This window comes from Calypte anna, unplaced genomic scaffold, assembly GCF_003957555.1.
Source record: "Calypte anna isolate BGI_N300 unplaced genomic scaffold, bCalAnn1_v1.p scaffold_86_arrow_ctg1, whole genome shotgun sequence".
Taxonomy (NCBI): domain Eukaryota; kingdom Metazoa; phylum Chordata; class Aves; order Apodiformes; family Trochilidae; genus Calypte; species Calypte anna.
The window spans coordinates 119918-147778 of record NW_022045534.1 but is presented as its reverse complement, the minus strand read 5'-3'; the positions used below and the strand labels follow the sequence as shown (position 1 = coordinate 147778).

The 27861-nt window shown below is 51.4% G+C and overlaps 3 protein-coding genes across 6 annotated transcripts in view; 2 read left to right on the top strand and 1 right to left on the bottom strand.

Annotated features, from left to right (window-relative positions):
* NRBP1 (nuclear receptor binding protein 1) overlaps positions 1-21865 on the top strand; it is a 35431-nt gene extending 13566 nt beyond the window's left edge. The window contains exons 7-18 of one of the 3 annotated variants that reach the window (XM_008492920.2): positions 710-804; positions 15779-15862; positions 16091-16149; positions 16978-17076; positions 17152-17284; positions 17818-17920; positions 20263-20313; positions 20410-20545; positions 20631-20684; positions 21026-21089; positions 21354-21409; positions 21570-21865. In XM_008492920.2, coding sequence (XP_008491142.1) covers positions 710-804; positions 15779-15862; positions 16091-16149; positions 16978-17076; positions 17152-17284; positions 17818-17920; positions 20263-20313; positions 20410-20545; positions 20631-20684; positions 21026-21089; positions 21354-21409; positions 21570-21668 — 1033 coding nt within the window. In that variant the 3' untranslated portion in view covers positions 21669-21865. The remainder of the gene's footprint in view (positions 1-709; positions 805-15778; positions 15863-16090; positions 16150-16977; positions 17077-17151; positions 17285-17817; positions 17921-20262; positions 20314-20409; positions 20546-20630; positions 20685-21025; positions 21090-21353; positions 21410-21569) is intronic. The other 2 variants (XM_030468861.1, XM_030468862.1) reach the window with 2 other exon arrangements.
* Positions 21866-22574: 709 nt separating this feature from the next.
* Positions 22575-25360, top strand: KRTCAP3 (keratinocyte associated protein 3). The gene is made up of 6 exons (XM_008492945.2): positions 22575-22794; positions 22875-22934; positions 23505-23705; positions 24240-24374; positions 24709-24800; positions 24951-25360. Exons 1-5 carry the CDS (start codon positions 22585-22587, stop codon positions 24790-24792), a joined length of 690 nt encoding a protein of 229 aa, XP_008491167.1. The 5' UTR covers positions 22575-22584; the 3' UTR covers positions 24793-24800; positions 24951-25360.
* A 125-nt stretch (positions 25361-25485) lies between these two features.
* The window catches only part of IFT172 (intraflagellar transport 172), a 36868-nt gene continuing 34492 nt past the window's right edge, over positions 25486-27861 (bottom strand). Inside the window, exons 45-48 of one of the 2 annotated variants that reach the window (XM_030468863.1) lie at positions 27708-27806; positions 27248-27401; positions 25912-26003; positions 25486-25648 (exon numbers count right to left, since the gene is read on the bottom strand). In XM_030468863.1, the coding sequence (XP_030324723.1) occupies positions 25559-25648; positions 25912-26003; positions 27248-27401; positions 27708-27806 (435 nt within the window). In that variant the 3' untranslated portion in view covers positions 25486-25558. The remainder of the gene's footprint in view (positions 25649-25911; positions 26004-27247; positions 27402-27707; positions 27807-27861) is intronic. The other variant, XM_030468864.1, reaches the window with a different exon arrangement.

The following is a 27861-nucleotide window of genomic DNA, read 5'->3' as shown; positions in this document are numbered from 1 at the left end:
TACCTGAACAGAATTGATGTGCAGCTAATAACAGGCTTAGAAAACCAAGAACCCAGATGTCAGAACATGACTCCCACTCCATAGGGAAAATCCTGTTACCACTGGCTAACCAGCTAATGTTGAGCCATTGGGGTTCTGATAAGCTTTTGGGAGCTGACAGCCCATATTTGTGCTGGCTGCTAACATAAAATCCAGCAGAGTGAGGAGCAAAACCAGGCAGCCTCAAATGCACTTGGGACCTCAGCAAAGGTTTAATTGTGCCTGCTGGAAAATGTGACTGATCACGTTGTACAGCACTGACTGCCTTCTTGGTGCCCTGTGAGTAAGGCCAGAAAAAGGCTCTGGTATTTTTGGATATGAAACTGGAACCCTTTTAGCACCCACTGGGCAATATTGGGGATGGATGAAATAGTTTGTTTACTTGTGGTACCTGGGGTTTCTTGGGAGCTGAAAGCTTTCTTTTTCCTCCCATATACTGGAGATTGTTTATTAACAGACAATTGCTTAATTTTCATGATTGTCTCCTAGCCTAGAGGCTGATGTACAGTCACTTAATTGTACCTCCCCGCTGTTGTTAATTGCTGACATACGAGTCCTTTGCTCTCCTGCTCTCTTCCGATGTTGCTGGAGATGGGGAAGGAATGGAGGGAGGAGTTCTGGGACCTAGCCTCTGGGGTCTCCTGACCAGTGCTCTGTTCTGAATCCCCAGCTACCTCCACTCTTGTGACCCCCCCATCATCCATGGCAATCTGACCTGTGACACCATCTTCATTCAGCACAACGGACTGATCAAAATTGGGTCAGGTAAGGCTTGCTGGAGGTGACCCTTGCCTACCAGACACATTGCTCAAGCAGAAGAAGGCATCTCATCCTGTCAGGGTTACCAGGCATGATAAGCATTTATGTACATGTGTTCATCCTCCTCCACATCAGCTGTGCCAGGGACTGGTGGTAGAATTAATGGTTGGAGCACCTCCGGGTGAAGAAAGGATTGATACTGGGTACTGTTTCCCTTGTTAACTGCTTCCTCAAGTTGTGATCTCAAGGTGCTGAGTTGAGAAATGGTGCTGGAACTCTTATATTTTATATGCATTTTTTCCTTGGGTTTACCTGCTCTGTAGTCTGTTCCAAGTTAATGCACACAGAGTTCTCTTCCCCATGTTGAGAGGCTTTGACAGCTGTCTGGAGAGCTTTGTCCACTGAGGCCCCACAAGTGCCTCTTGTAGCAAACAACGTTTACAATCAGGCTTCTAGACTCTGGCTGCAGCAAGCTGCTTGTCTTGGTGTCCTCATCCAGCATCACTCCCTTGAGCCTGGACCTCAGGATGCTGCTTTGCCTCAGGCCCATTTGGCCCATTTGGCAGTCGTGCTCTGCTTGTTTGGGCCTGTGCTGAAATGTTTTATTCCAGAAGTAGGAAGTGACATTCCTGGCATTGCCATGCATCCTTGCCTTCTCTGTTTGCTGCTCCCATGTCTCTCAAAATCTGTCTGCAGTTAGGATACGTTGTGGTACCTTCACAGAGCCTTTCCTGTGACAGCTTTGCTACCTGTCGTCCAATTTGTGCAAGTATTCTCAGACCTGAGGAGTGAGCAGTTGCCATCCTGCGGGGCTTCTGTCAGTGTGGGTTCTTGGTTTGGTGTTGGCAGAGCAGACAGAATGCTACAGTACACAACAGAATGCTCTGCTTTGCCTGTCATCTAAAAATAGCCTCTCTTCATAAATTTCCAGACCTCTGGGGCTTTTCTTTCTATGAGAACCCCTGTGTTGTCTCTTAGTTCTGGAAATGGGGTCTCCTGTAACAATCCCCTGACACATCCTTGTACCCAGGGAGGCTGGGTCAAGGCAGCAGGAGTGCTCAGTTCTCTCTCTCTGTCAGCTTGGTGACTTGCTCTTCATACAGGCTGATGACATCATGGGGTTCATCTTCTCCTGACTTTTTCCACTGGGAGAAATTCCCAAGAGTTGTGTACCTCTGGTACTGTGTGCTGGGAAGCACAGGCAGCTCCATGGCATTCGATTCAGAACCATGATAGGAAGTCTATAGAAAACTTGAGCACATAAGAGATTTTTCTCTTTCTGTTGTAGTTTAGAAGTGTTACACAGCCAGAACCTTTCTGATTTGTAGCCAGCACTTGTTTGCAAAACCAGACCCCTGGCAGTTGTTATCTGGAGCCGTGGCTTTCACCAGGGGAGGTTCTGCAGCTCAGCAAATGTGACGTTCTCGAGAGTGTTCAGGCTCCCAGTGGTGCTGTTCAGGGGCTGTCTAGAGGAAAGGTGGCACCTGGGCACGAAAACTTGGCCCAGCATTGTTACACCTTTGCTTCCCCCTCCAGTGTCATGGAGCTTTGCTTCTGTTAGGCATGGTGGGAGGGACAGAGGCAACAAAACTAGTGTGTCCTCTGCCAGAGCAGTGGGTGTCTGTGTGGCAACCACCCTGTCCAGCAAGGACACGTTCTGAGAGCATGGCTGTACAGGAGCAGTGTACAACTGCAGTTGTCCTGAGCAAGCTTCCTTCTTGTAGGCTGCCTCAGTCACCTGTGTTCAGAAGTGAAGTGATTGATCTGTGAGATTCTGGTCCTTTCTTAAATAAAAAAGGAAGCAAGTGCAGGTGGACCTGTGGCCAGAAGAGGAATCCTCTTGATGTGAAGGCTGTAGCTCCAGTGCAGGCTGGACCTGAAGCTGCCAGTGTTGCAGGAAGCATTCTCCCTCCTGTATTGCCCACCCAACTGGGAGGTCACAGCTGTGTCACCAGGACTGTGGCTGTGCTGCAACTCCAGGCTCTTGGTGCTGATGACTGAGCAGGAGCCTGGCAGGCTGTGCTCATATGCTGGCCTCACAGCAACCATCACTGACAGCCTTAGGCTTGTGTTTATTGCTTCTTGTAGTTATTTCTTGCAGCTGGATGGTATCTGAAAACTTTCACATATTTACATAAGCAGGTCAGTATTTCTAATGGATTTAGAAAGGGGAACAGTGGTTCAGTGCACTGTGAGCTTCTTCATGATGCTCTCTGTCCCCAGCGCGCTGCCCTGGGCACCTTCCTGAGAGCTCCTCTTCCCTCTGCTTTAATCAAAAGTGGATGCTTGCTGAACGTGGGGCATAAATCTGGGGAAAGGAAGCTGCTCGTTTGTTCTGCAATGCATCCTCCTGTCTGTGGGGTGAGAAAGTGCTGGAGCAATGCCTGTGACTTTGTGTCACATGAGAAGTGGCCAGTGCTGGTTCCTGCAGCCCTTCTGCCTCTTGCTGCTACTTCAGGTTGCAGAAGCATATGCACCAGCAGGACTGGCTGCTGTTTTTCTTGTTCTGCTTGTAAGTCTGGATCAGTCTCTTTTCTGGAACCACCTGTGCACTGCAGGAAAAAAAAAAAAAGGAGGATTTTGTAGTGGGGTGTTGCTGCTGTTACTGCACTGAGTTTGGGAATAGGGATGAAATCTTTATATGCGGGGGGTCATCTGTGGAAGAGAAAAGGTGTGGGAAAGAGGGGGAGATTTCTCACACTGCTTAAATGCAGAAGCCATCCGTAGTCCATTAATTTCTTGACTTATTCTTAGTGCCATAAGTTGCAGTGTTAGGTGATTAAGGGAGGAAAAGTGTCAAATGAGTAGGGAGCTTTGGAGAACTCATGATAAGGGTGAGAAAACCTTCCCACTGGTGTTCCCAGAGACTGGAATGTTCTAGGTGCTTTCTGGAGTTGTGGTCAAGTGAAAACTTTGCCTATGTTAGGTCTGACGTGTTTCCTGTGTACTGTTCCTAAGATCCATGTGAAACACTGTTGTGTCTGTACTGGCTAACCAGTGGGCCTGTGAAGGGAACCTGTTGTGAGATGTGAAGACAGGCAGAGAGAGTTGGGGTTTCAGCCTGAAGAAGAGAAGGCTGCAACGGGGAGACCTTAGAGCACCTTCCAGTGCCTGAAGGGGCTCCAGGAAAGCTGGGGAGGGACTTGGGACAAGGGCCTGGAGGGATGGGAGCCTGCGAGGGGGAAGGGTTTGCAGCTGGGAGAGGGGAGATGGAGAGGAGATCTTGAGGAGGGAGGGAGAAATTCTTTGGGGTGAGGGTACTGAGCCCCTGGTTGCCCAAGGAAGCTGTGGCTGCCCCATCCCTGACAGTGTCTCAGCCGAGGTTGGATGGGGCTTGGAGAAACCTGGGCTGGTGGGACTTGTTCAAGGGGTTGGACTAGATGGTCTTTAAGGTCCGTTTCAACCCAAACCATTCTGTCATTCTGTGTTGGGCTGTGACATGTTGAAGGTACTCTGAGGCCAACAGAGAAGTGTGCTTCATGCTGCTGTCTGCTTGTGTTACACAACACTGGGAAGTGTTTTGTGACATCCTCATTGGAAGTGTGGGACCCAGTCACAGGTGGAAGGAGCTGATGGGTTTGAATTAAAAATCCTTTTGGGCTGCTCTTGGAGTGCGCCAGCTGAACTGAGGCCTCAGACTGGAGTGTTCTGTCTTCTGGTGCCCCCAACTCATGGCTGTGCATTGGCTTGTGCTGAGCGAGACTTCAGTAGAGCTTGGGGGAAGGTCAGTGATGTGCTAGTGCGTTTGCCTCCAGGCATATTTTTCCCTGACCTCTAGGATTTGTTAGGTATTTAACTGCTATCTGTCCAGAGTCTGCTGTCAGTTCTAGGCCAAGGTGCCAGGAGCCTGAGTCTTCCCTGGTATTAACATTGCTCTTAAATTATGTGGCCTGGGATGTAAGCATAGGTTCTGCTGCCAAGATTCATGCCTGGGAGAAGCTGCTGGGATATAGGGAAAAGGTATTGTTGGCTGAAGGGGGTGCTAAGGGACTGTAGAGCCCTCACAGAGCAGAACTTCCAGCTGCTTAGCCACAGGGTCAGCTGTGATCTGCTTGGTCAGGGGTGTCTTGTCTCCCTCACTTGATCTGGTTCTTGGTTAGAATCACTGATGTCCCCCATGTGAATATATTTTTAAGACAGCTGGCAGCAGGCCAGGTTCTGGGTCTTGCCTGTGTTTCGCCAGGATACTGGCCCAGCTGTCTCTCTGGGTGTGAAGTGTTTTGCTGTTTCATCAACTCATTGACTTCTATCTTGTTTTACTTCCCGCTTACGGGCTGCTCTCTTACCAACAGTCTTTCATAGGATATTTGCTAATGGTGAGCAGACTTCTCCGCTCCTGTGATGTGATGACCACTCTATATGTAATGTACATTAATTTATTTGTGTGTGTGTATATATATCTATATATATGGGTGTGTGTCTGTATTTAACACACACAAACATACACACTGTCTCGAATGTACCTGTGGCGTTCCCTCGCTATAAGGCTGCTGTGTCCAACCAATTGGCTCAGGTGCCTCCAACTTCGAGGCCTGGTTTTCTGTGCTGGGGTGCAGGCCACCATGCTCCTGGCCAAAGCCTTACAGAGAGGGAGTGCTGCCCTTTGTGAAGTCTCCTGGTTGTTAGTTCTCTCCCTATCCTTAGAGCGTGCTCGTCCGTGGCCCCCATGCATGCCAGCTCCCGCATGTCAAGCCAAGCGGTTGCGTTCTTCCCAGCTCTCCCCAACTGAACTTCCTACCTATGTCAGGCTCTGCCCTGCTACTGCTCTGCTAGACTTGGCTGGGCACCAGACCCGGACTAGCCTCTGCTTTGTGCTTGGCTATCCAGTTGCTTGCTTGTAGTTTTAACTCTGTAGATGTTTATTTTTAAGATGAATGTTTCAGTGACTCTGTCTGGCTCCTGATAGCCAGGGTGACATCCTGCCCAGATGAGGCCCTGATTGTGAAGTAAGGTTTGACATTTATGTTTCCCCAGATGAAACTCTGTTCTGGGGGAGACTCATGCATATGAGGAGGAATTTGGGCTGGCAGGGGCTGCAGAAGGTCAAGTGCTGCGATTTGTGATGCAATTAATAGTGTGATGCATAGCCATTTAAAAGAGTTATTTTATTTTTTGCCATCAAGCTTGCTCTTGTCTACTGACTTGGGAACCTACCAGCTGTCAGCTGGAAGTAGAGGAAAGGGATGGACCCATCTGAATGGGCTTTATAGTGCCTGGAGGAGCAGGAGGAGGCTGTGGTGTGCTGGTGTGCACCACCAGCAGAGAGGAGGCTCCATTGGGAAGCTGGGCTGGGATGTGATGGAGCCAAGGGGAAGCTGATGCAGTCAGGGCAGGGTTCCTTGGGGGTGGCTGGTCAAGCAATGCTGCTGGGGGGCTGTGGCAGCTGTGCTGCAGACAGCCTTGGCCACCCCAAGGGGGTGGGGTGGCCACCTCACCTCTTCCACCCTTCCCAGACAGACTGGTCCAGGGACAAGCCCACTGTGTGGGAACATGTCCGAGCCTGGGCTTTGGTGTGGCTTCAGGCATGCTGATGGCAACAAGGGTAAAGACCAGCAAGCCCTTTCTCAGAAATGGAATCACCATTGTGAGCAGGACAAAAGGCAAGAAAAGGGGCCTTGACCAGTAGTCTTCAGGCCTGAGGAGGTGTGTTGGTATCTCACTGGTGCTGAAGCATCAGATGTCCTGGAAATACTGAGCTGCCTTGACTGGGTTCTTGAGAACTTGGCTTACCAGTACTGCTGTATCACTATGTGCTGTTCATGAAAGAACTGGAAACTGTTTAATCCAGAGGTCTTAGGCAGTGATTTGGGCTTGAAAACACTGAATTCACGCTCCTGTTTCACTTGAGCATTGAGCTCATAGGTTTGTGAGTGAAAGGCTTTCATAACTATTCTTATTTTAGTCATTATTTCACTCTCTTGAATTTTGTTACCTGGTGTTTAGAGATGTGTCATGCTGTGTTTCACATCCTTCAGACACCTGAGACAATAGATGATGTAGAAATAAAAAACTATCTTGAGTCTAGCTTTTTTTAAATCAACATGAGCATAGTTTATAGAGGAAAAGAATGGATAATTGAAATCAGCAGACAGAAAAATCTATCATTAAAATGGGAAGCTTTTTCACTCATGTTAGCATTCACTTAGGAAGATTTAACGTGAGTTTATGTGCAGCTCTACAGTTTCACTTTACAGTTTGGTTTTCTTAAAGGCTGTTTCACCTTGGCCTGTGTTGTCTTTGAGACTCCCCTTGCTGTGAAAGCTTATCATAAAGTGAAGGTTCTTCACATTTGGATTGTTCCTGAGAAACTGTTGAGCAAACTGGGTGGAATAGCATGAGGTTAATTTCATAGAATCATAGAATGATTCTGTTTCTGAATTCTGTATTCTGAATGATAGAATTTCAAATTGGAATAAGCTTGATGGGCATCTCATGATCTAGCTGCTGCTCCGACTGTGAGAGGGGCAAAAATAGTTACGAGACCTGCATTGTTTTTATTTATAAGTGGACTCCTCAAGGCAGGAGATGACCATCAGGGGGCTTCTTACTGTGGTCGGTAGTTACTGAAATTGCAACTAAAACCTGGCTGAATGTGTGTGTTATAATTTGGTGTGTGCCTCTGAGAGGAGGGTGTGATTTGTTTTGGTTTTTGAAGTCAGATTTAGTGACAAGAATTGGTGTCTTGTGAAGTCACCAAGTGGAATCCAGACTTAACATGTTTATGTCCTGCTATGCTGGGATAGTAATAAGCTCATTTTTATTTTGCAGAAGGTTTAAAAGTTGGCTCTTGCTTCCTTGCTTGCCTTCCTTGCTCAGTGTACTTCTCTGTGCTGCTGAGTCACCTCATTTGTGAAAACATCAGAGAGCAACTATCTCCTAGGCTGGCTGTCTTTTTCAGTTAAATAGGATCTTCTAAAAAGGTCCCAGTTTCCCTGTTTGGTGCTCCGTGTTATGATAACTTGCCTTTTCTGTGGTCAAATGTATTATTTTTTTGTTATGTTGAAGGCACCTGCTGCTTCAACTTCACTGGATTGTTTTTTTTCTCTTTTTGATGTAGATTTCCAGGGTGTGTCAGGGACATGTCTGATAGTCATCCATCTCTTCATTTGCCCATTTCAGTATTAGTACAGGAGATGTGTATGTCCCCTACTTTTGGGGCTCTTTGAATGAAGGCATGTGCAACATCAGCATGTTAGAAGTCTCCTTCATACCAGCTCTTGAGAGATCAGTTGTGTAGAAACTTAGCAAGTGTTTGACATCTTTGGGATGAAGTGGTCAGTGTCCTCTCCAGTTCCTCAAGAGACCACAGACCTAAGTCCGTATGGGGCCTGGTGGGATGCACACACAGTGCTGATGTCTTTGAAAGGTCATGGAAAATGGGGAGGTTCCTGAAGACTGACTTCTCCTCTGGGGTAGGGGAAGGCTCAAGGGCTCACTTCAGTATGTCTAAATATCTGATGGGAGTGGATGAAGAGGAGAAAGCCAGTCTCTTCCATGTAGTGCCCACTGTCAGGGCAAGAGGTGATGGGCACCAAAGGAAGTGCATGAAATAACACAGGAATACCTTTGCTTTTACTGTCAGAGTATTCAAACCCCAGCACAGGTTGTCCAGAGAGGTTGTGGAGTCTTCCTCCCTGGAGATACTCAAAACCAAACTGCACACACTCCTGGGTGACCTGTTCTAGCTGACCTTGCTCAATCATATTCTCATGAAGTCCCTTCCAACTTAGATGATTTTATGATACAGGCCTTGAGGCATGTGGGCTGAGTGGTGTTTTCACTCCAGGCTCTGCTTTCAGGTGTGAGCTTTTCTGTTTGTTAAATCTTCCAAGGTCACTCATGCAGCTTCACCTTGGCACCTCATGGTGACCACAGAGATGTGATTACAGGTCTGAAATGCAGGGAAGTTAAACCTGAAAGACTCGAATTTATGGACTGTAGTTGCATTTTTATAGAATATGTATTTATCCTGGTTCAATAGAATTTTCTGTAGAACAGCTGCTCAAAACACAAAGTAACGCTCATAGTCATATTTCTGAGGAGTTGGTTTTTCAGTGTACTTCTGGGAGTAAATATCTCCAGTAACTATGTATCTTCTGGGAGTAAAAGATTCCCACAGAGTAGCTCAGTCCACAGCATTTCAGTGGACATCTTGTCTTGCTTTTCTGGCTGCGTGTAGTTCGTGCACTGACACGAAGCTCCTGCAGTTAATTAGTACCCTGTCATTTGGGTTGTCAAAGGGCTGAGCAGGAACAGCAGTGGTGCTGCCCCTTCACCTTTTTGGTACCAGCTCTGTTGCAGTCAGGTGATGCAATCCAAGCAGGGGCTTTCCTGGTTGGTGGGACCTTCGTTCCTCTGGTCTAAAACTTCAAACCTTGTGGTGTGTGTAGATTCCAAATCTCCCTGCACACTCTGTTGGGAGCAAAGCTGTTTGCATTGTGAACTGTTCCAGATAAAGTGCTCAGAGGCTTTGAAGTTCCTGTGTAAGAGCCTTCATGCAGCCAGGGCTGACAGCACTTCTCTTACATGCCCTCTTTATCTGTTCTGTCTGCACTCTTGCATTTTCTGATCCACCTACTGCCACTTTCAACTTCTGTGTAATGGACGAGGTCAAACATGTCAGCTTAAAACTCTGAAAGCTTTTTTACTTAAACATAAAAATAGCATCCACTGCTTCACAAGAACTGTGACACAGCATCAGCATTTAACTTTCCATTGTTTCTTTGTTGACTTCATTTTTACCTGAACCAGCCACGTGCCCTTGCTGTGAGGAAGGCAAACAATATCCTGGGCTGCGATAGCCAAAATACTGCCAGGAGGTGGAGGAAGAGGAGGGGACCCACTGGGGTGCTGGGTCCAATGCTGGGCTTCTCAGGACTCAACAGAGATGTGGACAGACTGGAGAACATCCAGTAAGGGGCCACCAAGGTGCTTGAAGGACTGGGACATCTCTCCTGTGGGCAGAGGCTGAGGTAGCTGTGACTGCTCAGCCTGGAGCAGAGAGGGCTTGGGATCAAATCCATGTCTGTGGATGCCAAGAGGATGGAACCAGACTTCCCAATGGTGCCCGTTTCCAGGACCAGAGGCAGCAGGCACAAACTGGACCCCAGGAAGGTTCCTCTGGACACTGGGAATTACTTTTCCAATGTGAAGATGACAATGGCACAAGTTGCCCAGGGAAGTGATGGAGTCTCTGTCCTTGGAGCTATGCAGAAGCCATCTGGACAACCAGCTCTGGGTGTCCCTGCTTGAGCAGCAGGGTTGGACAAGCTGACCTCCAGACCTTCCAGCCTAAGTCACCCCATGATTTTGTGGTTCTATATTAATTCTGTGCCCATGGATGCCTCTCTCCAAGTACCTGAATTTCTGTGGGGTGCCAGATCCGTTGCATGTGCCTCCAGAGCTGCTTCAGCCAGGTTTTCTCTGCAGTGAAATGTGCATGATGCTCTAAGCAGAGGTTCATGACCCTGCTCAGAAGCAATGTCAGTAGACATGGTGAGATGAACAGAGATGTGAGCACTTGGAGGGCTCTTACCTGACAGTGCAGGGAGTCATCTTCTTATAGACTGAACCTCTTTGTCCCTTCGTCTTGTTAGACACTCAATTGTTCAAAAGCAAATCCTCTTGCCTCTGACGATGTCTCAGTGCATCAAAAAACTTTGCAGAGGCTGTTTACAGTCCCTTATAGGGATCTGCAGGGCTGTAGGGTGCTGGTGTTCTGTGACCAGTTTGCATCTGCCACTGCTTTTCCTGCTGGACTCTGTGTGTGATGGCTGCATGCTGGTTTTTCTTTCCATTAGCTTCCTAGTTGTTTGTTTTCTAGACTTTGCCCTAATAAAAACACGGTTGGCACCTTAGTATGCCAGTGAAATGACCTGTTAAAGGTCTTGGGTTTAGGCAATCTTTTGCAGTATTGATGATGTCTTGAGTGTATGAGTGCAAGGGATAATGTGGCTTCATACCTGTCCTGGCCCCTTGGCCATCCCTTTACAGTTGAAACCAGATGGTCTTGTATTCTATTGTTTGGTTTTGGGTCCCTGTGGTGTTGGTGCAGTGCAGGTGAGGTGGTTAATTGTCCCTTCTTGCTGGATTGCTAAGCAACCTTGGGACTAATCCTAAACATTAGTTGTTGATCCTTCTCGCTGTCATCTGGTTTTCCTCTTCTTTCCAAGCCTGCTCATATCTGTGGTACAGTGTGCTTGAGCACTTCCTGTAGAAGAGTAGGGTGTTACATTTGTGCCTTGGAGAATGCTTAGGGATTTGCAAGAGCTGGCATCCTCAGGAGAGGATGGGCAGCTGGGCAGACTGTCCTGCTTGTGAGGAGGAAGTGTGGAGTGCAGAGCAAAGGTGGGGGTGAATTGGACACAGTTCAAAAGGAGAATGTCTTCTGCAACATGTGCTGTTTCCAAGGGCAAGTCACTGTGTGAGTTGGCCTCTGCTAAACCTGCCCCTGGTGACAGCTGGGAAGGAACACCACTGGCTGACACTGCTGATAGGCACTCCGGTCAGCTGTCTGGGAGCTCTTAGCTCTCACGTGTCCTTGAGGGCTTGAGAGGTCCAGTGAGCTCTGCGTGTTGCTGTGGTAATGTTGATTATTTCTCTTTGTGCTTTTTATTGTCAGATCGAGTTCAACTTGGCAAAGGCAAGGTTCTTGCCCTACCTTCTGCTGTACTTCACATCTCTTCCTGTCTCATAGTCTGTCCCTTGCAGTCATCCTCTCTGTGGCTGAGAGGCATGTTTGTTGTTAGAGTTGGTGATCTGGCTTTCTTTTTTGGCCTTCATTGTTTGTTTTGCTTAACCTGGCTGTCCTCAGCCTCTGTGCAGCTGTTTGTTCACGGAATTAAGTCACCACTAGATACAGTAGTGGGTGGCAGGTGGCAGCCATGTGTGAGTCAGTCAGAAGAGCTTATGTCCGGTACCTTGAAGTGTGTGTTCTTATCCTGTACAGTTAAGAGTTTGCTCTAAAATGTGCACTTGGTAGAAGCTCCTCTCAAGCTTCTGTCTGTGCTAATTGTCTTGCACACCGAGGTGCTGGACCTTCAATAGTGACTAGACCAGACCAAACCCAAAAATACCACCATGAGGCATGACAGCACTTCTGTCTTCTGCCTGGCAGAAGTGCACTGGCAGAGAGCTGTTCAGAGTTGTTGCTGTCACAGAGATGAGTGATACAGATCTGTATCTAGCCAGACTGTCTCTTTTAGCTCTGAGGACTACAGAGAAGAATCTGGTGGTCTTAGGCCATTGCTCTACTGTTGCCTTCTTCACCTTTGGAATGACAGAGCAAGGTCACACATGTGACTTCCAGCCATGTTGCACATCAGCTGTGATGTGAAGTGCTACGGCAGGGAGAAGGCTTGCCAGGTGTGGTTCATCAAACCTGCTGCAGAGCCAGGCCCTGCAACACACTGAGGAATTCCAGCTGGACTCCGCAAGCTCAGAGGCCCAAGGACCAGCGCATCGGAGGGAACAGGTCCCTGGATGAGCTACAACAGCACATCCAGAACTCCCTTCCTCTGTGTCTGAGTTGGAACTGCCCATGCACAGTACTAGGCCAGCTCTTCCCAGAGAGGCTGGTGCCGCTGCGGGATGTCCATAAGGCCTGGATGTAGAGAAGTTCATTATCAAGTCTTTAATGAGGCACAGACAGACATTACAGAGGGGCTTTGGCCTAGAGTTCCGTAGGGCTTGCCTTTCTGCTATGGGAGGGTCTGTGTGACATCTCTGGCTAAGGTTTCTCATGATCATGTTGATTGTTTCTGCAGTCGATTACTGCCTCTTCCCTAACCAGGGCCCAGGAGTCACGGGCAGGTGGTTGGAGAGGGGGAGTGGTCATTGCCATCCAACATGTGGCACTGACACTGGAAAATCAAAACTGATCAAAGCATTGTTTGGAAGATTATACTTGGCTGGTTCAGCACAGTGGTGTTGTCCTGGGTAGTACCTTGCCAGAGTTTCTCCTTGATGATGTTGGTCCAACGCTTGATGGCATGTGCTGAATTTCTGTGATGCTGTTGATGCAGTGCCCTTCTCATACAATGGTTTGGCTTGGAGGAGACCTTAAAACTCATGCAGTTCCACGCCCTGCCAAGAGCAAGGATGCATCCCAGCAGCCCAGCTTTCTCCAAGCCCCATCCAACCTGGACTGAGACACTGCCAGGGATGGGGCAGCCACAGCTTCCTTGTGCAACCTGGGCAACCAGGGGCTCAGCACCCTCACCCCAAACAATTTCTCCCTCCCTCCCTTCCCAAGATCTCTTCTCCATCTCCCCTCTTGCAGCTGGAAACCCTTCCCCCTTTTCCTATCCCACTCCAGTCCATCCAGGATATCACCTTATTCCAGGCCACCACTAACCCATGTCCCACATCTGAAAATCACAGAATGGTCATGGTTGGAAAGGACCTCTGAGATCACCAAGTCCAACCATAATTTCTCCCTCCCTGCCCAAGATCTCCTCTCCATCTCCCCTCTTGCAACTGGAAACCCTTTCCCCTCGGAGGGTCCCATCCTTCCAGGCCCTTGTCCCAAGTCCCTCTCCAGCTTTCCTGGAGCCCCTTCAGGCACTGGAAGGTGCTCTAAGGTCTCCCCGTTGCAGCCTTCTCTTCTCCAGCCTCAACACCCCCAACTCTCTCAGCCTGGCTCCAGAGCAGAGCTGCTCCAGCCCTCCCAGCAGCTCCAGGGCCTCCTCTGCACTGGCTCACTGGCTCCAACAGCTCCGTGTCCTTCTGCTGATGGGGACCCCAGAGATGGACACAGCTTTACCCCAGGGGTGTGTCCCCAGAGGGGGACAATCCCCTCCCTGGCCCTGCTGCTCACACTCTGGAGGTGCAGCCCAGGACATGGGTGGGTTCTGAGCCGACAGTGCATGGTGTCAGCTCAGGATGATCCTTGGTGGCTCTGCCCTTCTTCAGGGGTCTGGAGAAGGGACAGATGCCCTGGCAGCTGCTCAGCTCCTTGCAGAGCTCTGGCTGCATTGCACGGCACAGCTGAAGGTGGGGTTTGGGTTCCTGCTGGAGTTTTACAGAGAAGAAAGGCAGAAGGAGTAGAAGACTGACCTGGTAACTCCTGTTCCATATCCCAGGCCATCGAGGTTGTTCCCTGTAGCCAGAGGTTGTCCTGCATGCAGGAGGTGTTGCGTTTAGCAGGGTTCACAAAATCACCTGTTTGATAGTTCATGTGTGCTGTGTGTGTCTGCCATAAAAATAAGTTTAGGATAAATTGTGTTTAGTTCCTGCAGGAACTTCCAGCAGAAGTTCTGAAAGTCGTGAGAGGTTGTGTGTGTGTTTGTTGGAGTTTTTTTGTTTGTTTTATTTTTAAGAAGGCAAAACCTCATTGGACAGTATTAAATGGTTTGTTTTTACAGTGGTGAATTTTTTTTAGTAGAAAAGTATAAATACTTAGAGGGGGAGAGGAATCAAGTGCTGTTAAAACTCATCTTGATTCCTTGGAAACAGGGCAGAGCATCAGTGATGAGGAAATCTAGCTGTTGGGGAAAGACCTGATTGTAGCCCCTATTCTTTCAGTAGCCACCCATGGACCAGTGGGTTCTAAAGGCAGATAATGCCTGTAGACAAAAGCTGATGAGACCCTCTCCACTGTGGCTGTCTGGGCACCTCTGCAGAAGGCCCAGTGTGAGGACCTGTTGTGCTGGTGTGCAGTCAGGCTCAGGCTGAAGGCATGGTGACAGGGTAGAAGCTGGAGAAGGCCTGTCCCACCAGAGTTTGGAGAACCTCAGGCACTGATCTTCTTAATGCTGAGGCAGTTGGTAGGAATGTGGGTAATGTGTGATGCAAAGGTGTAGGTCAGGATGTCCTCCAGAAGTGCAGGAAAACACAAAAGGATGAGACAAATTATGGTTGTAGCTCAGTAGTCCAAAATACAAAGCTGCACAGAAGTCCAGAGCTCATCTTTGGGAACTGGGGAGAATTGGGTGTCTTCTGACTGCTGAAGGGAGGAATTTGACCCACATGCCTAGAGCCCAGAGAATATTGCTCCTCTGAGGCTGGGCACTAGTTTCATCTCATGCAACTGGGAGCCCTCTTTGGTGTGTCCTGCCCTAATCCAGGAACACTAGGAAAAATCCAAGCAGTTTGGCTCCCTTTAAGTCTGCATGGTAGCAGTTCAAACAAGGACCAGTTCTGATTGTCCAGAAGGGACAGGAGAGGCTGAGCCTGAGACTGTTAGACCAGGCATGTTGAAGAGATGGGGTGGTGACTCTGCTCCCTGCCTGTCTTGGTGTTTCTCCCTGGTGGAGCCAGCTGCTTAGCTCTGCAGAGCTGTTTGCTATCTCATCAGAGGTGGCTGTCCCAAAGGCTTATCTTTTTTTGGGGTCCATACCTGTTTTCTGCTCGTTGTTTCTGTGTCTGGGAGTTACTCCCTCCCCACAGCTCTGATGGGTTTGTGTTGGTTGCTGTGGAGGTGCTGAGAGGCCATTGCTGTCAGGGTGGTCATCCCTCCTCATTCAGTAGTATTGGTTGACTTGTGTCTTGAGGCACTGTGGCACCAGTGCCCTGCTGATGGGTGGAGGAGTTGCCTTGCAGGTCTACCCCTCTCCTAGAGCCCTGAGGTAGTGTCAGGTTGCAGTGGTCCTGGCATCTCTGCCTGTTCCTAGGCTCCTGTTACAGCCACCTTGCTCATAACAAATGCTCCAGGTCTGATTTCAGTTGGGTGTTTCTGGGACTCTCACTCCAACATTGGGTCCTTCCCAGCTTGTCTCCCATTCAGCAGAAACTCTGGTCTCCAGGTTTGCTCTTGGAGAGTAAGGCTGAGCTGCCTTGGTGGATCTGCAGCCAAGGAATCGATGCAGAGATATTTCAGGGCAGGTGGCCTGAGGTGAGGGACTGAGGAGGAGCCAGCTTAGCTTCCCCATGCTGGGGAGCACCACACAGCCCTGCAGTTGCATGTGTTCCCTAGGATCATCTAGTTGAGGGGTCTGGGCTGTTGTTTCCTGTATCCTGAGCATCTGTGACTTCCTTCTAGTGGCACCAGACACAATTAACAACCACGTGAAGACCTGTCGTGAGGAGCAGAAGAACCTGCACTTCTTTGCCCCAGAATATGGAGGTATGGCATGGCTGCAGCTGCAGGCCTGGGCTTTGTTGGCTTTACTAGTGCTTCCAAGATGTTCTGTGACTTGTTTTGAATTATTTGCCTCCTTAAATGCTCCAACTCCTCTGCCCTCTGATGGCAGAGGAGGCTGCAGGATCACCACAGAGGTGCAGAGGTGGTCCTGCTGACACTGCTGAGGGCAGCAGGCAGGGACTGATGGCAGCTGTCATTTCTGTCTTACAGAAGTTGCCAACGTCACCACTGCTGTGGACATCTACTCCTTTGGGATGTGTGCGCTAGAGGTGAGTGGAGCACTGGCCATGGGGCAGAGAGAATGGGTTTGGTCTGACATGGAGACCAAACCTTTGGGGGAATCCCTGTTCTCCTAGGGGCTCTGGAGGAGAGGACAGCTGTGGTCTGTAACTTTTCCAGGCCAGCCTCTCCCCACCTAACAGAGGTGCTTCTTGCAATCAGACCCCAGCCTGACAGGTCTCATCTCAGCAGCTTAGTGGTTCCTCTATCCTAGCAATCAGTAGGCCCAGCTCTGGGAAATGGGAGTTGTTGGTAGGAATATTTTTCTGGGAAGAATTGTCAGGAAGAGCCACCACAAAGAATTCTGAAGCTGTGCTATGCGTCCTGTAAGCAAAGCGGGGAGAGAACTGTGGAAACACGACTTGTAGGGCACAAAACTTGAGTTGAATCTGAAGATGTTCTCTGGCACCTTTTGCCACCCTTTCGTAGCTGGGCTGGGTGCATATGGTGTCTGGAGCCAGTTCTGGGTGGCATTGTGTGCCTGCAAAATGGAGCTGTTGGTACAGAGACTGGCAGCGACCCCAGTGCTGATTCATTAGAGAGTGGGAATTATCAAGCAGGAGTACAGACCAAAGGATCATGAGATTAAAAATGAAGATACTGTCCATGCTTGTGCTGGCATGGTTTTCAGGTCTCCCTAGCAATCTGTTAGGGTGCTACAAACAAGCTGTTGTAATGAGGCCTCCGGCAATTATGACCTTAAATGCACCAAACAGCTTGGCTGCTGTGAGCTCAGGCTTGGCAGGGGTCTCCTTGAGCTGGATTCAGTGCAGCCACTAATCCTCAGTGAGGTCTGATGTGCTGCCTTGTGTTTGCAGATGGCGGTGCTGGAAATACAGGGTAATGGGGAGTCATCCTACGTGCCTCAGGAGGCCATCAACAGTGCCATCCAGCTGCTGGAGGACCCTCTCCAGAGGGTGAGTGAGGAGGGACCAGCATCCCTGCAGACCTGTTGCTGTTGCATGCCTACTGATGTGATTTTTGTCTTTCAGGAGTTCATTCAGAAGTGTTTGGAACATGACCCCAGCAAGCGTCCTACTGCCCGGGAACTCCTTTTCCACCAGGCATTGTTTGAGGTGCCATCACTGAAGCTGTTGGCTGCTCACTGTATCGTTGGACATCAGCGTGAGTATGGAATCCCAGGGTGCCACACCTTGTGCCCTGCAAAACTTCACTAAGCTGTCGGGACATTTGGCTTCCTGGTAACCAACACCCTCATAGAATTGCTGGAAAAGACCTCTGAGGTCGCCAAGTCCAACCATCAACCCAAGACTCCTATGCCCACTAGACCATGCCCTAAAGTGTCGTGTCTTCACATTTTTTTAATACCTCCAGGGATGGTGACTCCACCACTGCCCTGGGCAGCCTGTTCCAATGGTTAACCACTCTTTTGGTGAAGAAATTGTTCCTAGTATCCCATCCAAACCTCCTCTGGTGCAACTTGCATTGAGCAAAACTTCTTGTTGCTCCTAACCAGGACCAGAGCCTTGTGGAACAGAGCTGAGGTCCCTGCAGATCCAGTAGAAATGTTGTACCCTGCCTGCTCTGTGCAGCACGGAAACTTCACAACCTAGAGCCTCTGGGTTTTTATTACTCTCCTCAGGCTGAGAGGGAGCTGCAGTTTTTCAGGTCTTTTAATTTTATTTTGGTTTTCATAGATATGATTCCTGAAAATGCTCTAGAAGAAATGACCAAAAACCTTGACATGAGTGCAGTGTTGGCAGAGATTAATCATGAGGACAGAGAAGGAGTCAAGATGATGTGAGTACCCTGTGGTGTGCTTGCTGGGTGCACATGGGGCAGGGGTGGCCCTGGGACCTGCTGGGACTCTTCCAGTTAGTGTTGGCATTTCACCACCAGCTGGAAGACAAAAGGGAACTGGTACAGCTGCTAGTGCAGGAGCATCTGCTCTTCTCTAGGACACAAAAAACCCTGTGGAGGGTAGCTCCTGGGTGGAAGAAGACTGTGCAGCCATGTTCTGTGCGCAGATTCTGTACAGCTGAGATGGGAATTCTTCCCTACAGAGAGGGGGAAAGTTAACACACTGTGGCTGGGACAATCTGTGGCAAAACGTGGATGAATAGTTTAGGAAAGCACCTCAGACCAGTCACAGGCTTGTGAAATGGAATCCAACACATTGGAGAAATGGCTCCTCAGGATGAGCAGCTCATCCCACAGCATGCAGAGGGAAAGGCTGCTTTGGGCAGCTCAGTGATATTCACACTGCAGAGATGGCTTCTCAGCCAGTGACCCTGGTGTGTGTGGAGTGAGCAGAGTTGCTCACTCCACCTACAGTCCGCTACATTTCAGATAAGGGAACTCAGGTAGTTGAGGGGTCATTTGAAAAGCCCAGAAGATGTGGGTACGGTATTTCCAGGGGAGGACAGCGTCATGGGGTGCTTGGTCTACTCAGCAAGACCAGTCAAGACAAGGATGAAAGTACTGTGCATTTGAGATACTCTTTGAGCCACACAGAACTGTGTAGAAACTGACATTCCGATCTTCATGGCATGAATAAATAATACTATTGAGTTCCCTTTGGAATAGTTTTTTGTAACTAAAGGTTCAAAATGGAAAAGAGAGAGTGAATAGCCAAAGATTCTTTCCACATACAGAATGTCAAATTGCAGAGAAGTGGCTGTCTGGCCTATGCCAGCCTGGGACTTGCTTTTTAATAGTCCAAAAAAAGGAAAAAAAGGAAAGTGTAGTAGTGATGTGAAATGCCAGAGAGCATCATTTCCAGATGATCCATCAGATTGCTGCTGTGAAAAAATTGTAAATTTTTGCTGAAAAGTACAACTGCACCAGAGGGTGAGAAAATGGCAGGGGTTTTGTGTGTTGGAAAGGGCTTGCGGAAGGGTCTGGGGAACTGAGGCAGATGTACAGCCTGCCCCAGGATCTGATGGAACAGCAAAGTACTTGAGGGGGACTACAGCAGGACTTGAGCAGTCTCTTGCTCTTCTCTGAAATGCCTCAAAACAGCCTTGAAACAGTGGCATAGAGTCCTGGTAGTTCGGAGGTCTTATTGCAGCCAGGATAAGAGAAGCTGTGATCAAGTGGACACGGAAAACCTCAGCTGGCTAGGGTGATAAAGAGTGTGTTCTGCTGAGGAATTAAAAAAGTGGGAGAACCTGTGTCTCCTCCTTAGTTGGAACCAGAAAAAAATATGGTGTTTTTTGTGGGCACTCTTTGTTGTTGCCAACTCCCCATGCTGTGCAAAAGGCTGTAATTGCTTGATTTAGAGAAAAAAAAACCTGCTTCTGTGGCTGAGAATGCTGTGAAGTAACACCACAGGAAAGGACCGTTTCCATCTGGCTGAAAATGCATTGCTGTGCTGCAGAGCAGAGCAAATATGACCCCAAGGTACCAGGTAATGAGAGGGCAGGTTGTGGTGGTTGAGTGGAACATCTAAAAGTGTCACTTGGACAATGTACCTGTGCGCAGTGGGAACCCAGTGAATGGTCCTAGGGCAGATCAGGGAGGTGACTTCACTTAGGGCCTGGAAGTCATTGCCCCCACATGGAGGAACTCTTTGTTCTTGAGAGTGAGAAAGAGGAAGAGTAGTAGACAGACACGCAGGTTCTAGGATGAAGGGGAAGGGTGGGCAGTGTTTATTGTCTTCCCTTGGCACCAACATGGAAGACGTTCAGTGGAATGAGAGGCTGGGGAATTAAAAAAAAAAATAAAAATTGGAAGGAAGTCTTCTGCTGAAACACAATGTTATGAAGCCATCAGGCTGAACAAGCAATCTGGGAAGGAAATTACAGAAGAACAAAAGTATCCTCAACTCTAGTGAGAAATATTTGGGAAGGTCATTAAATCCTGAGGTGTAGCTTCTGGTGTGAAGTGATACTTTTGGCCATACCGAGCCATCAGCTGCTGTAGGGGTTCTTGCCTTTGTAGTGCAGTCCCTTGCTCTTCTGGAGATGGGACACAAGCTTCATGGCTCTGGTGTAACATGTCTTTGAAAAGCCTTGGTTGGAACATGCTGCTATGGGGACATGTGGATCTGAAATTGCATCTGAGGAGACTAGAGTGGATGGTTCTGTTGATGACTTCTCACCTCAATAGCTTTTTTACATTTGTTTGGGGTTTTTTCCCAGTTTCTCACAGTCTCCAGCACTGGAGTTGGACAAGTTCCTGGAGGATGTAAGGTAAGAGGTTTTTTTTCTAAAGGACAACTTTAACTGTGTGTGAGACTGAAAAAATTCCAGAGAGGCACAACCTAAGACCCTGCTCCTTTCTTGTAGGAATGGTATCTACCCACTCACAGCTTTTGGGATGCCGCGACCCCAGCAGCCCCAGCAGGTGGTGGTGAAGTCTCCCATTGCTCCACCCTCAGTGAAGACCCCAACTCCAGAGCCTGCTGAGGTAGAGACCCGCAAGGTGAGTGGTGGGGCTGGGTCCTCCTCCCGTGCAGCAGTGCTGTCCCCCAGCACCTGGTCACAGTGTGTCCCTGCTTCTCTTCCAGGTGGTGCTGATGCAGTGCAACATTGAGTCAGTGGAGGAGGGTGTGAAGCACCATGTACGTTCCCACCTCCAAGCTCGGGCAGGGGGGTCAGGGCAGATCTGTGGTGCTCCTGCTTCCACCTCCTGAGCCACAGCTGCCACCTCTGGGGCCCAAAGCCAGACCCAAGCCATGCCTGGCATCCAGCAGATGTTTTCAGTCCACCCCCAGATCTGGGCTTCTTCCAGGGGATGGTGGTGCTGGCTGTGGTCTGTGGTGGATCTGGACAGGGTGGTCCTGTCAGACTTCTGTGTAGCTCTGCAGGAGGGTGGTTGCTGTCCTGGTGAGGATTTCTGGGGATGCTCCTTGCTGTTTGTGACCACCATGCAGTTTCTCATGAGAACTTCTTTACCCCACAGTTAACACTGCTGCTGAAACTGGAAGACAAGTTGAATCGACACTTGAGCTGTGACCTGCAGCCCAGTAAGTACCTGTCACCCCACACTCTGCTGTTCTGAGGCCAGCAGCATGCTCAGACCTGGACTTAGAACCCTAGAACGGTTAGAGTTGGAAGAGACCTTAAAGATCATACAGTTCCAACCGCTCTGTGTGGGCAGGGACTCCTCCCACCAAATAAGGTTGCTCCAAGTCCCATCTGTCCTGACCTTGAATGCTTCCAGGGATGGAGCTTCCATAACTTCCCTGGACAACTTATTTTGATGTCTCACCCCTGTCCCTCTGTTTCAGACGACAACATCCAGGAGCTGGCAGCTGAACTTGTCCAACTTGGATTCATCAGTGAGGTAAGCAGGGCTGGGGCTCATGTGGGGTCTGCATTCCTCTCTCAAAATTCCATGGCTTCTGCCATATTACTCCTGGGGGACATGTCTCTGCCAGTGGGTCCCCGTGGGCTTCAGCCAGGCTCTGGCTTTGCCCGGGCTGCCCCTCACTTGTTCTTCCCAGGCTGACCAGAGCAGACTTACCTGTTTACTTGAAGAGGCTTTCAGCAAGTTCTACTACACCCGGAATGGAGCCCTGACGGCAGTGACTGTGTCCTCTTAGCACCCGGCGGCTCCCAGGTGGCCATCGTGGCTCTGTGGCCTGTGACCCCTTCTTGTGTCTGTCCATCACTGTAGGGCATCAGCGAGACCCCAGCTGCAGTGCTTGGAAGCTCATCGTGCATGTGCCGTGGCTGGGCTCAGCGACAATCCTCCCTGCCCGCCTATTAAAGGGGACTTTGCGCATCAGTATTATTTCCAGCCCTGTTTCTGTTGGGATTTTTGCCAGGTGGTGCCGGGGAGCCGGGTCCTGGCTTGGGGTGTTCTGTAGCCCCATTCATGTGCATGGAGTTTGTTCTGTTTGAATTGTACAAAGTGTCTTTTGCACAGCACAGGAATTTTTTTTGTTGATTTGTTTATTTTTTTCTTTGCTGATTTTTGTTTGTCTTTTTTTTTTTTTTTTTTTTTTATTTAAAGGTAAGCAGGGGGGAGCCCCCAAACCCTGCCCCCTCTCTGCCCCCCACTCTCACAGCTGCCTCTGGCACTAGTCACCTCCCTCTCCCCCTCCCTCCGGGCAGGGGGGCCCGGGGGGATTCCCGCAGCCCCTGCCTGGCGCTTCGCTGCCCCCGCTCCATGGGCTGCATTTTGTTTACTGGTTCTGCGCGGCAGCTTGGCCGTGCACCAGGGTCCCCCCTGAGCTCCCTGCGGGCAGCACCTGGCCTGGGAGGGAAAGGCGGGGGACCCAGGACCTGCCCCCCTCCATCCCTCGATCCCTCCCCTCCCAGTCCCGGGGCGCTCGGCGGGGCTGAGCCCGCGGCTCCGCTCCTGCATCTCATTTCTATCATTTCCTATTTTTAATAAACTGTTTTGTACACACGCGAGTGCTGCTGCCTCTTTCCGGGGCGTGGCGTGAGGGGGGTGGGGTGGGGTTGGGCCTGCCCGGGGCGGTACCGGAGGCGGTCGGGCCGGTGCCGGCGGCCATGGCCTTGGTTCGGGGGGGTCCGGCGGCGCTGGGGGACCCGCGGCGGTTGATGCGCTCGGGGCTGTGGCTGATCGTGCTGGGCCACGGCAGCCTGGCCCTGGGCGCTATTGTCCACGGCTCCGTCCTGCGGCACGTGGCCGGTGCCGCCCGCGCCGTCACCCCCGAGTACGCGGTGGCCAATGTGGTGTCGGTAGCCGCGGGGCTGCTGGTGAGCGGGGGCACCGGGAAGGAGCCGGGAGGGGCGGTGGCGGTCGGGCCGAGGCGTTGAGCGTGGTTCTCTCCCCACAGAGCATCGCCGTGGGCATCGTGGCCATCCTGGTCTCGCACAACCTGTCCCGGGCCGCGCTGGTGAGTGCGGGACCGGCCCCCGCCCCAGCCGCTCCTCTGGACCTTGGCCCCGGCGGCTTCTTCCTCCACGGCAGCTGCTCCGGGGGGGCGGAGTGGGGACACAGACACGGGCACGGGCACCGGCCCGGGGCAGCACCGGGCGGGGCAACACTGGGTGCTCTGGGTACTGGTCCGGGGGGCAGCACCGAGAGCTCTGTATACCGGTCCGAAGTAGAGCCGCTTGGGCTGGGGGGTGAAGCTACAGCCGGGTTCTGTCACCCCAGTGCGGGCTCAGGGAAGAACTGGGTGGGTGTCTGGGCGCTCGGTGGGGGTGGGGCTCCCGGGGCACAGGAGACTGTGGGAGGGGCTCGAGTCTCAGGGAGGTGGGTGTCGAAGGATGCTCAAGGTGCAAAAGCCTCACACGGGGCTGAACCATGGTGGTAGGCACAGGAGCTACATGTGCAGGTGCAAAGGTCCAAGGGGGTACCGGCATCCCCGTGTCCCTGCAGAGCGGCTGTGGGGTGCGCAGCCCTGGCGTGTCGCCGTGCTCTGGCCAACCACACTCCCTTGTGTTCTCCTTGCTGCCTGCAGCACTGGGCCCTGCTGAGTATGTCCCTGCTGAGCTGCCTCCTGTCCGCAGCCTGCAGCGTAGGCCTGGCCCTGGCCATTGCCCTCACTGTGCACAGCCGGGGCACTCACCTGCTCTGGGGCTGCCACAGCCCTGCGCTGCCTGCGGATGTCCGGGAAGCCATAGCAACCAACGATTGTCCCTTCAACACCACACGCATTTACGTGAGTTCACAGGGACACACCTGTCTCCTCAGAGTTCTCTTTCTGCTTCCCCTCTTCTTTCTTTTTCATAGAATCATGCTTTGTAATGCTTTGGGTTGGAAGGGACCTTAAAGCTTATCCGATGCCACCCTCTGCCATGGTCAGGGGACACATCTCCCAGCCCAGGGTGCTCCAAGCCCCATCCAGCCTGGACTGAGACACTGCCAGGGATGGGGCAGCCACAGCTTCTTGTGGCAACCTGAGCCAGGGTCTCACCACCCTCATAGTAAAGGATTTCCTCCCAATATCTAACCTAAATTTCTCCTCTTCAAGTTTTAAGCCAATTGCCCCTGTCTTCTCACTATACACTCATGCAAGATGTCCTATCCCAGCTTGTTTTTTTTTTTTTTCTTGGTTTTTTTTCCCTCTGTCTCTCCCCCTCTCTTGCCCATCCTTTCTTCCTCCACTATGCCTGCACAGCCTCCCTGCTCCTGCAGGCAGCCTGGGTGCTGTGGACTGCACTCCCTGAGGAATCTCCCACTATGTGCTCTGCAGGACACTGCCCTGGTGCTCTGGCTCCCCTCCATGGTGCTGGTGGCTGCAGAAGCTGTGCTCTCTGGCAGGTGCTTTTTGGTGGCCCTCATCTTCCAGGGCATTGGGCCCTGTGCACACAACTACAACAAAGAACAGGTATGTCCCGTTGTCTAGATGGATCTCCTGCGGCTGCCTCACCATTGCGGGGCTTTTGGGGCATTTTTGGAGGTGCTGGGTGCTGCTGGGCCCTCATTCCCATAAAAAGTAGGCTGAGCAGCACTGGAATGGGTGCTATGCCAAGTTTGAACCATTTAGACAGCCTTGGTGATCGACGGACACCCTTTCACCTGGGGTGACCCTCCTCTTCATCTCTCTGGTGGCCAAATCTGTTGTGTCCTGAGTAAATGCTGCCCTGCCCCCACCCCGACCCCTTATCTGTCCCCCTAACCCACTCCCCCAAACATTTTCTGTTTCTTTCCCCTCTCTCTAGCTGGCTGGTCCAAGTGCAGTGAAGGAGAGGCCACCACGTGAGATGCAGCAGCTCCTCAGGGGGATGGCTGAGACTCATGCCTAGCTGGGGAGGTGAGTGCAGTGTTTGGAAGATGGGAGAAGACATGCCGAGGGCATCCACCCACACCATCTCCACTCTCATGGTATTAATACTGGGCAGAGGTGTCAGCGTGTGCCTGGTCCCGCAGCAGGTCCTGCATTGATGCTGCTGTTTGCTATCAGGTGCTGCTGCAGGAGTGCCGCCATCCATCCTGGTGACATTGTACCTGTGCCCTGCTCCTCCCCAGGGGTAGGGTGGGCTGCAGGAGGGTGAGGGGTGTGCTTTCCCCACCTCCCCAGCCCCACCTGGGACAAACCCTGAAGGTTCCTGCCACAAGCTGCCCAGGGTCACCAGGCAGCCTTAGTCCAGAGGACACCACTGTCCCCAGACATCTCCCCCAGCTGTAGGGCTAGTGCTGGCATGGTCTCTGGAGCCATCCTGGCTCCCTCTGTCTTTGACATGCAGCGGTGGGGGCTGGCTTAGATCCTGGGAGGGTCAGCTTGGTGTGCCTGTCCTCAGGCATGGGATGGTGAGGAGCCCCTTTGCTGTGATGCTCTCGTTTCATGAAGTAAATAAATTTTTCATTTTCACACTGGATGCTCCAAGTGGCTCCCCAGGGCAGGTCCCTGTCATGCCAACCCAGCTCCATGCTTGCCCTCTGCCAGACACAGGGATGTGACAGGTCCCAGGGAGATACAAAAGTTCCTGGCACATCACAATTGACAAACATGTTTATTGGAGGGGAGTGGAAGGTGCTGAAGAACAGGACTGAAAGCTGCCACCATCTAACTCACTGGAAGGAGAAGCTGGTGCTGGGGAGTCCCCCACACCACTGGCTGAGGAACTTGAGCACATCTTGGCAGGCAGGGCTGTGGGATGTCTACAGGAAGAAAGAGACCATGGCAGTGGCATGGACAGAGACATCACCCCCTGCCCAGGGGCACCCCTGGGGACTGCGGGAGGGCACAAACTGGGCTGGGTCTGCCCCAGGTTAATCCCTGCCCAGCAGCACACAGGGAGAGCACACTAAAACTGCTTTGGTTCAGTTTTCTCCACCCAGCAGAACACTACTTTGCTGTCAGCATGAGGGGTTGATCACGCCACCCCAGCCTGTCTCCCTGCCTCACAGGGTGCCTGGCTCACCTTGACTGCCATCAGGAACTTGTTCCATGTGTCTTTGTTGGCTTCTCGGCCTGCCTGCTTGAACTCTATCTTGTTCCTTAGCACAGGGTATCCTGGTGACACAGTGACACTGCCAGAAACAAGCTGAGACCCACAGAGCATCCCTGCCTTCAGCACCCTTTCCCTTTGCCACAGCCAGCTGGCCAGAGCTGCTCCCATGGGGCAAGGCAGGGGAACAATCTCACCTCTGGCTTCTGGAGACCAGAATGAGGAAGGGGTTTCCCACAGCAGTGGCATGAAAGGGACACAAAGGCCTGTGCCTTTGGCAAGGACACCCAGGTGTTCCCAGAGCTAGCACCCTGCTCCTGACCTTGGAGCCAGAGCCCTGTTGCTGGTGGGCCACCCCTGCTCCTCACTTCTTTGCCCCAAAGTCCTGCAACACAATCCCGGGGGGGGGAGGGAGAGAGCAAGAAAATGCACAGCAGGTGACCATGTGTGTGCTGGTCAGCCTGGGCAGCCTCCGGGGCAGTGCTGTACCAGACTGAGAGCACTCAGGAAGCCCCAAGGAATGTTGGGAGGTTGGAGGGGACCTCCCAGCTCTATATGGTCCAACTTCCCCACTTTGCTGAAGCAGGGCCACAGCTGGTGGCCCAGGACCAAGTCCAGATGGCTTTCAACTATCTCCACGTATGAAGGAGCCACAACTTATGCACAATGTGTTGCAACATTCAGTAAAAAACAGTCACAGAATTTTGGGGGTTGGAAGGGAGCTTGAGAGATGATCGAATCCAACTGCCCCTTGCCAGAGCAGGATCACCTTGGGCAGGCCATGCAGGAATGTGTCCAGGTAGGTTTGGAATGTCTCCAGAGAAGGAGACTCCACAACCTCGCTGGGCAGCCTCACAGTGAAAAAGCTTTTTCTTATGTTTACACAGAACCTCCTAAGGTCCAGCTTGCACTCATTGTCCTACTATTGGACATCACTGAGAAGAGCCTGGCCCTGTCCTCCTGATGCTCCCCCTTTTAATAAGGTCACCCCTCAGTCTCCTCCAAGCTGCAGAGCCCCAGCTCTCTCAGTCTTTCCTCACAAGGGAGATGTTCCACTCCATTATCTTGGTCGCTCTGTGCTGGACTCTCTCAAGCAGTTCCCAGGCCTTCTGGAACTGAGGGGCCCAGAACTGGACACAATATTCCAGATACGGCCTCACCAGGGCAAAGAAGAGGGGGACGAGAACCTTCCTCTATGGTCCTGCCATGTCCTCCCTCAGAACTGGTCCCCCAGCCACATCTCCCTGCACCTCTTACAGCACAGCCTGACACCCCCGTGACCCACCCCCATGCCCTGTGCCCAGGGTACCTGTGAGCACGCAGGGCAGGGAGCGCATGCCACTGCCTGCTGCCACCAGCGAGGCCTCGTATGTATCCCGCTCGTCCTGTGGCAGCACCTGCTCCAGCCGCTGGTCCATGGACATGGTCAGCACCCAGTCCCTGACCTCTTCCCTCTTCTCTTCCTGCAGGGCAGAGACACGGGCACATCCTGACCCTGCATGCCAGGAGCATGCAGGAGAGTGGGACACGGGCATGCACACACGTGTGAGCTCATGGGTGTGTGCACAGGCCCACGTGTGTGCTGGGAGGGGACCATGAGGACATGTTCGTGTCTGTGATGTACTGGGGCTACGTGTGGGTTTGGGGTGGGGGAGTGAGGGTAGTCCCATCTCTTGTGGAATCCTCTGTCCCACCCATCTCCCTGTCCCTCCCCAGAGTGCCCAAGAGGGCACCATTGATGGGAGGTGGAGAAGGCAGGTGGCACTCACAGGCACGTGCTGCTGGGCAGGAAGTGGCACCTCAAAGGGAATGTCTGTATTCTGGAAATCAGAGTGATCCAGGGAGTCCAGGTTCCCTTCTTCAATGGCCTGAGAAAGGAGAAGTGGTGGAGCACTGGGCAATGCCATCCTTGGGGCTGGCACT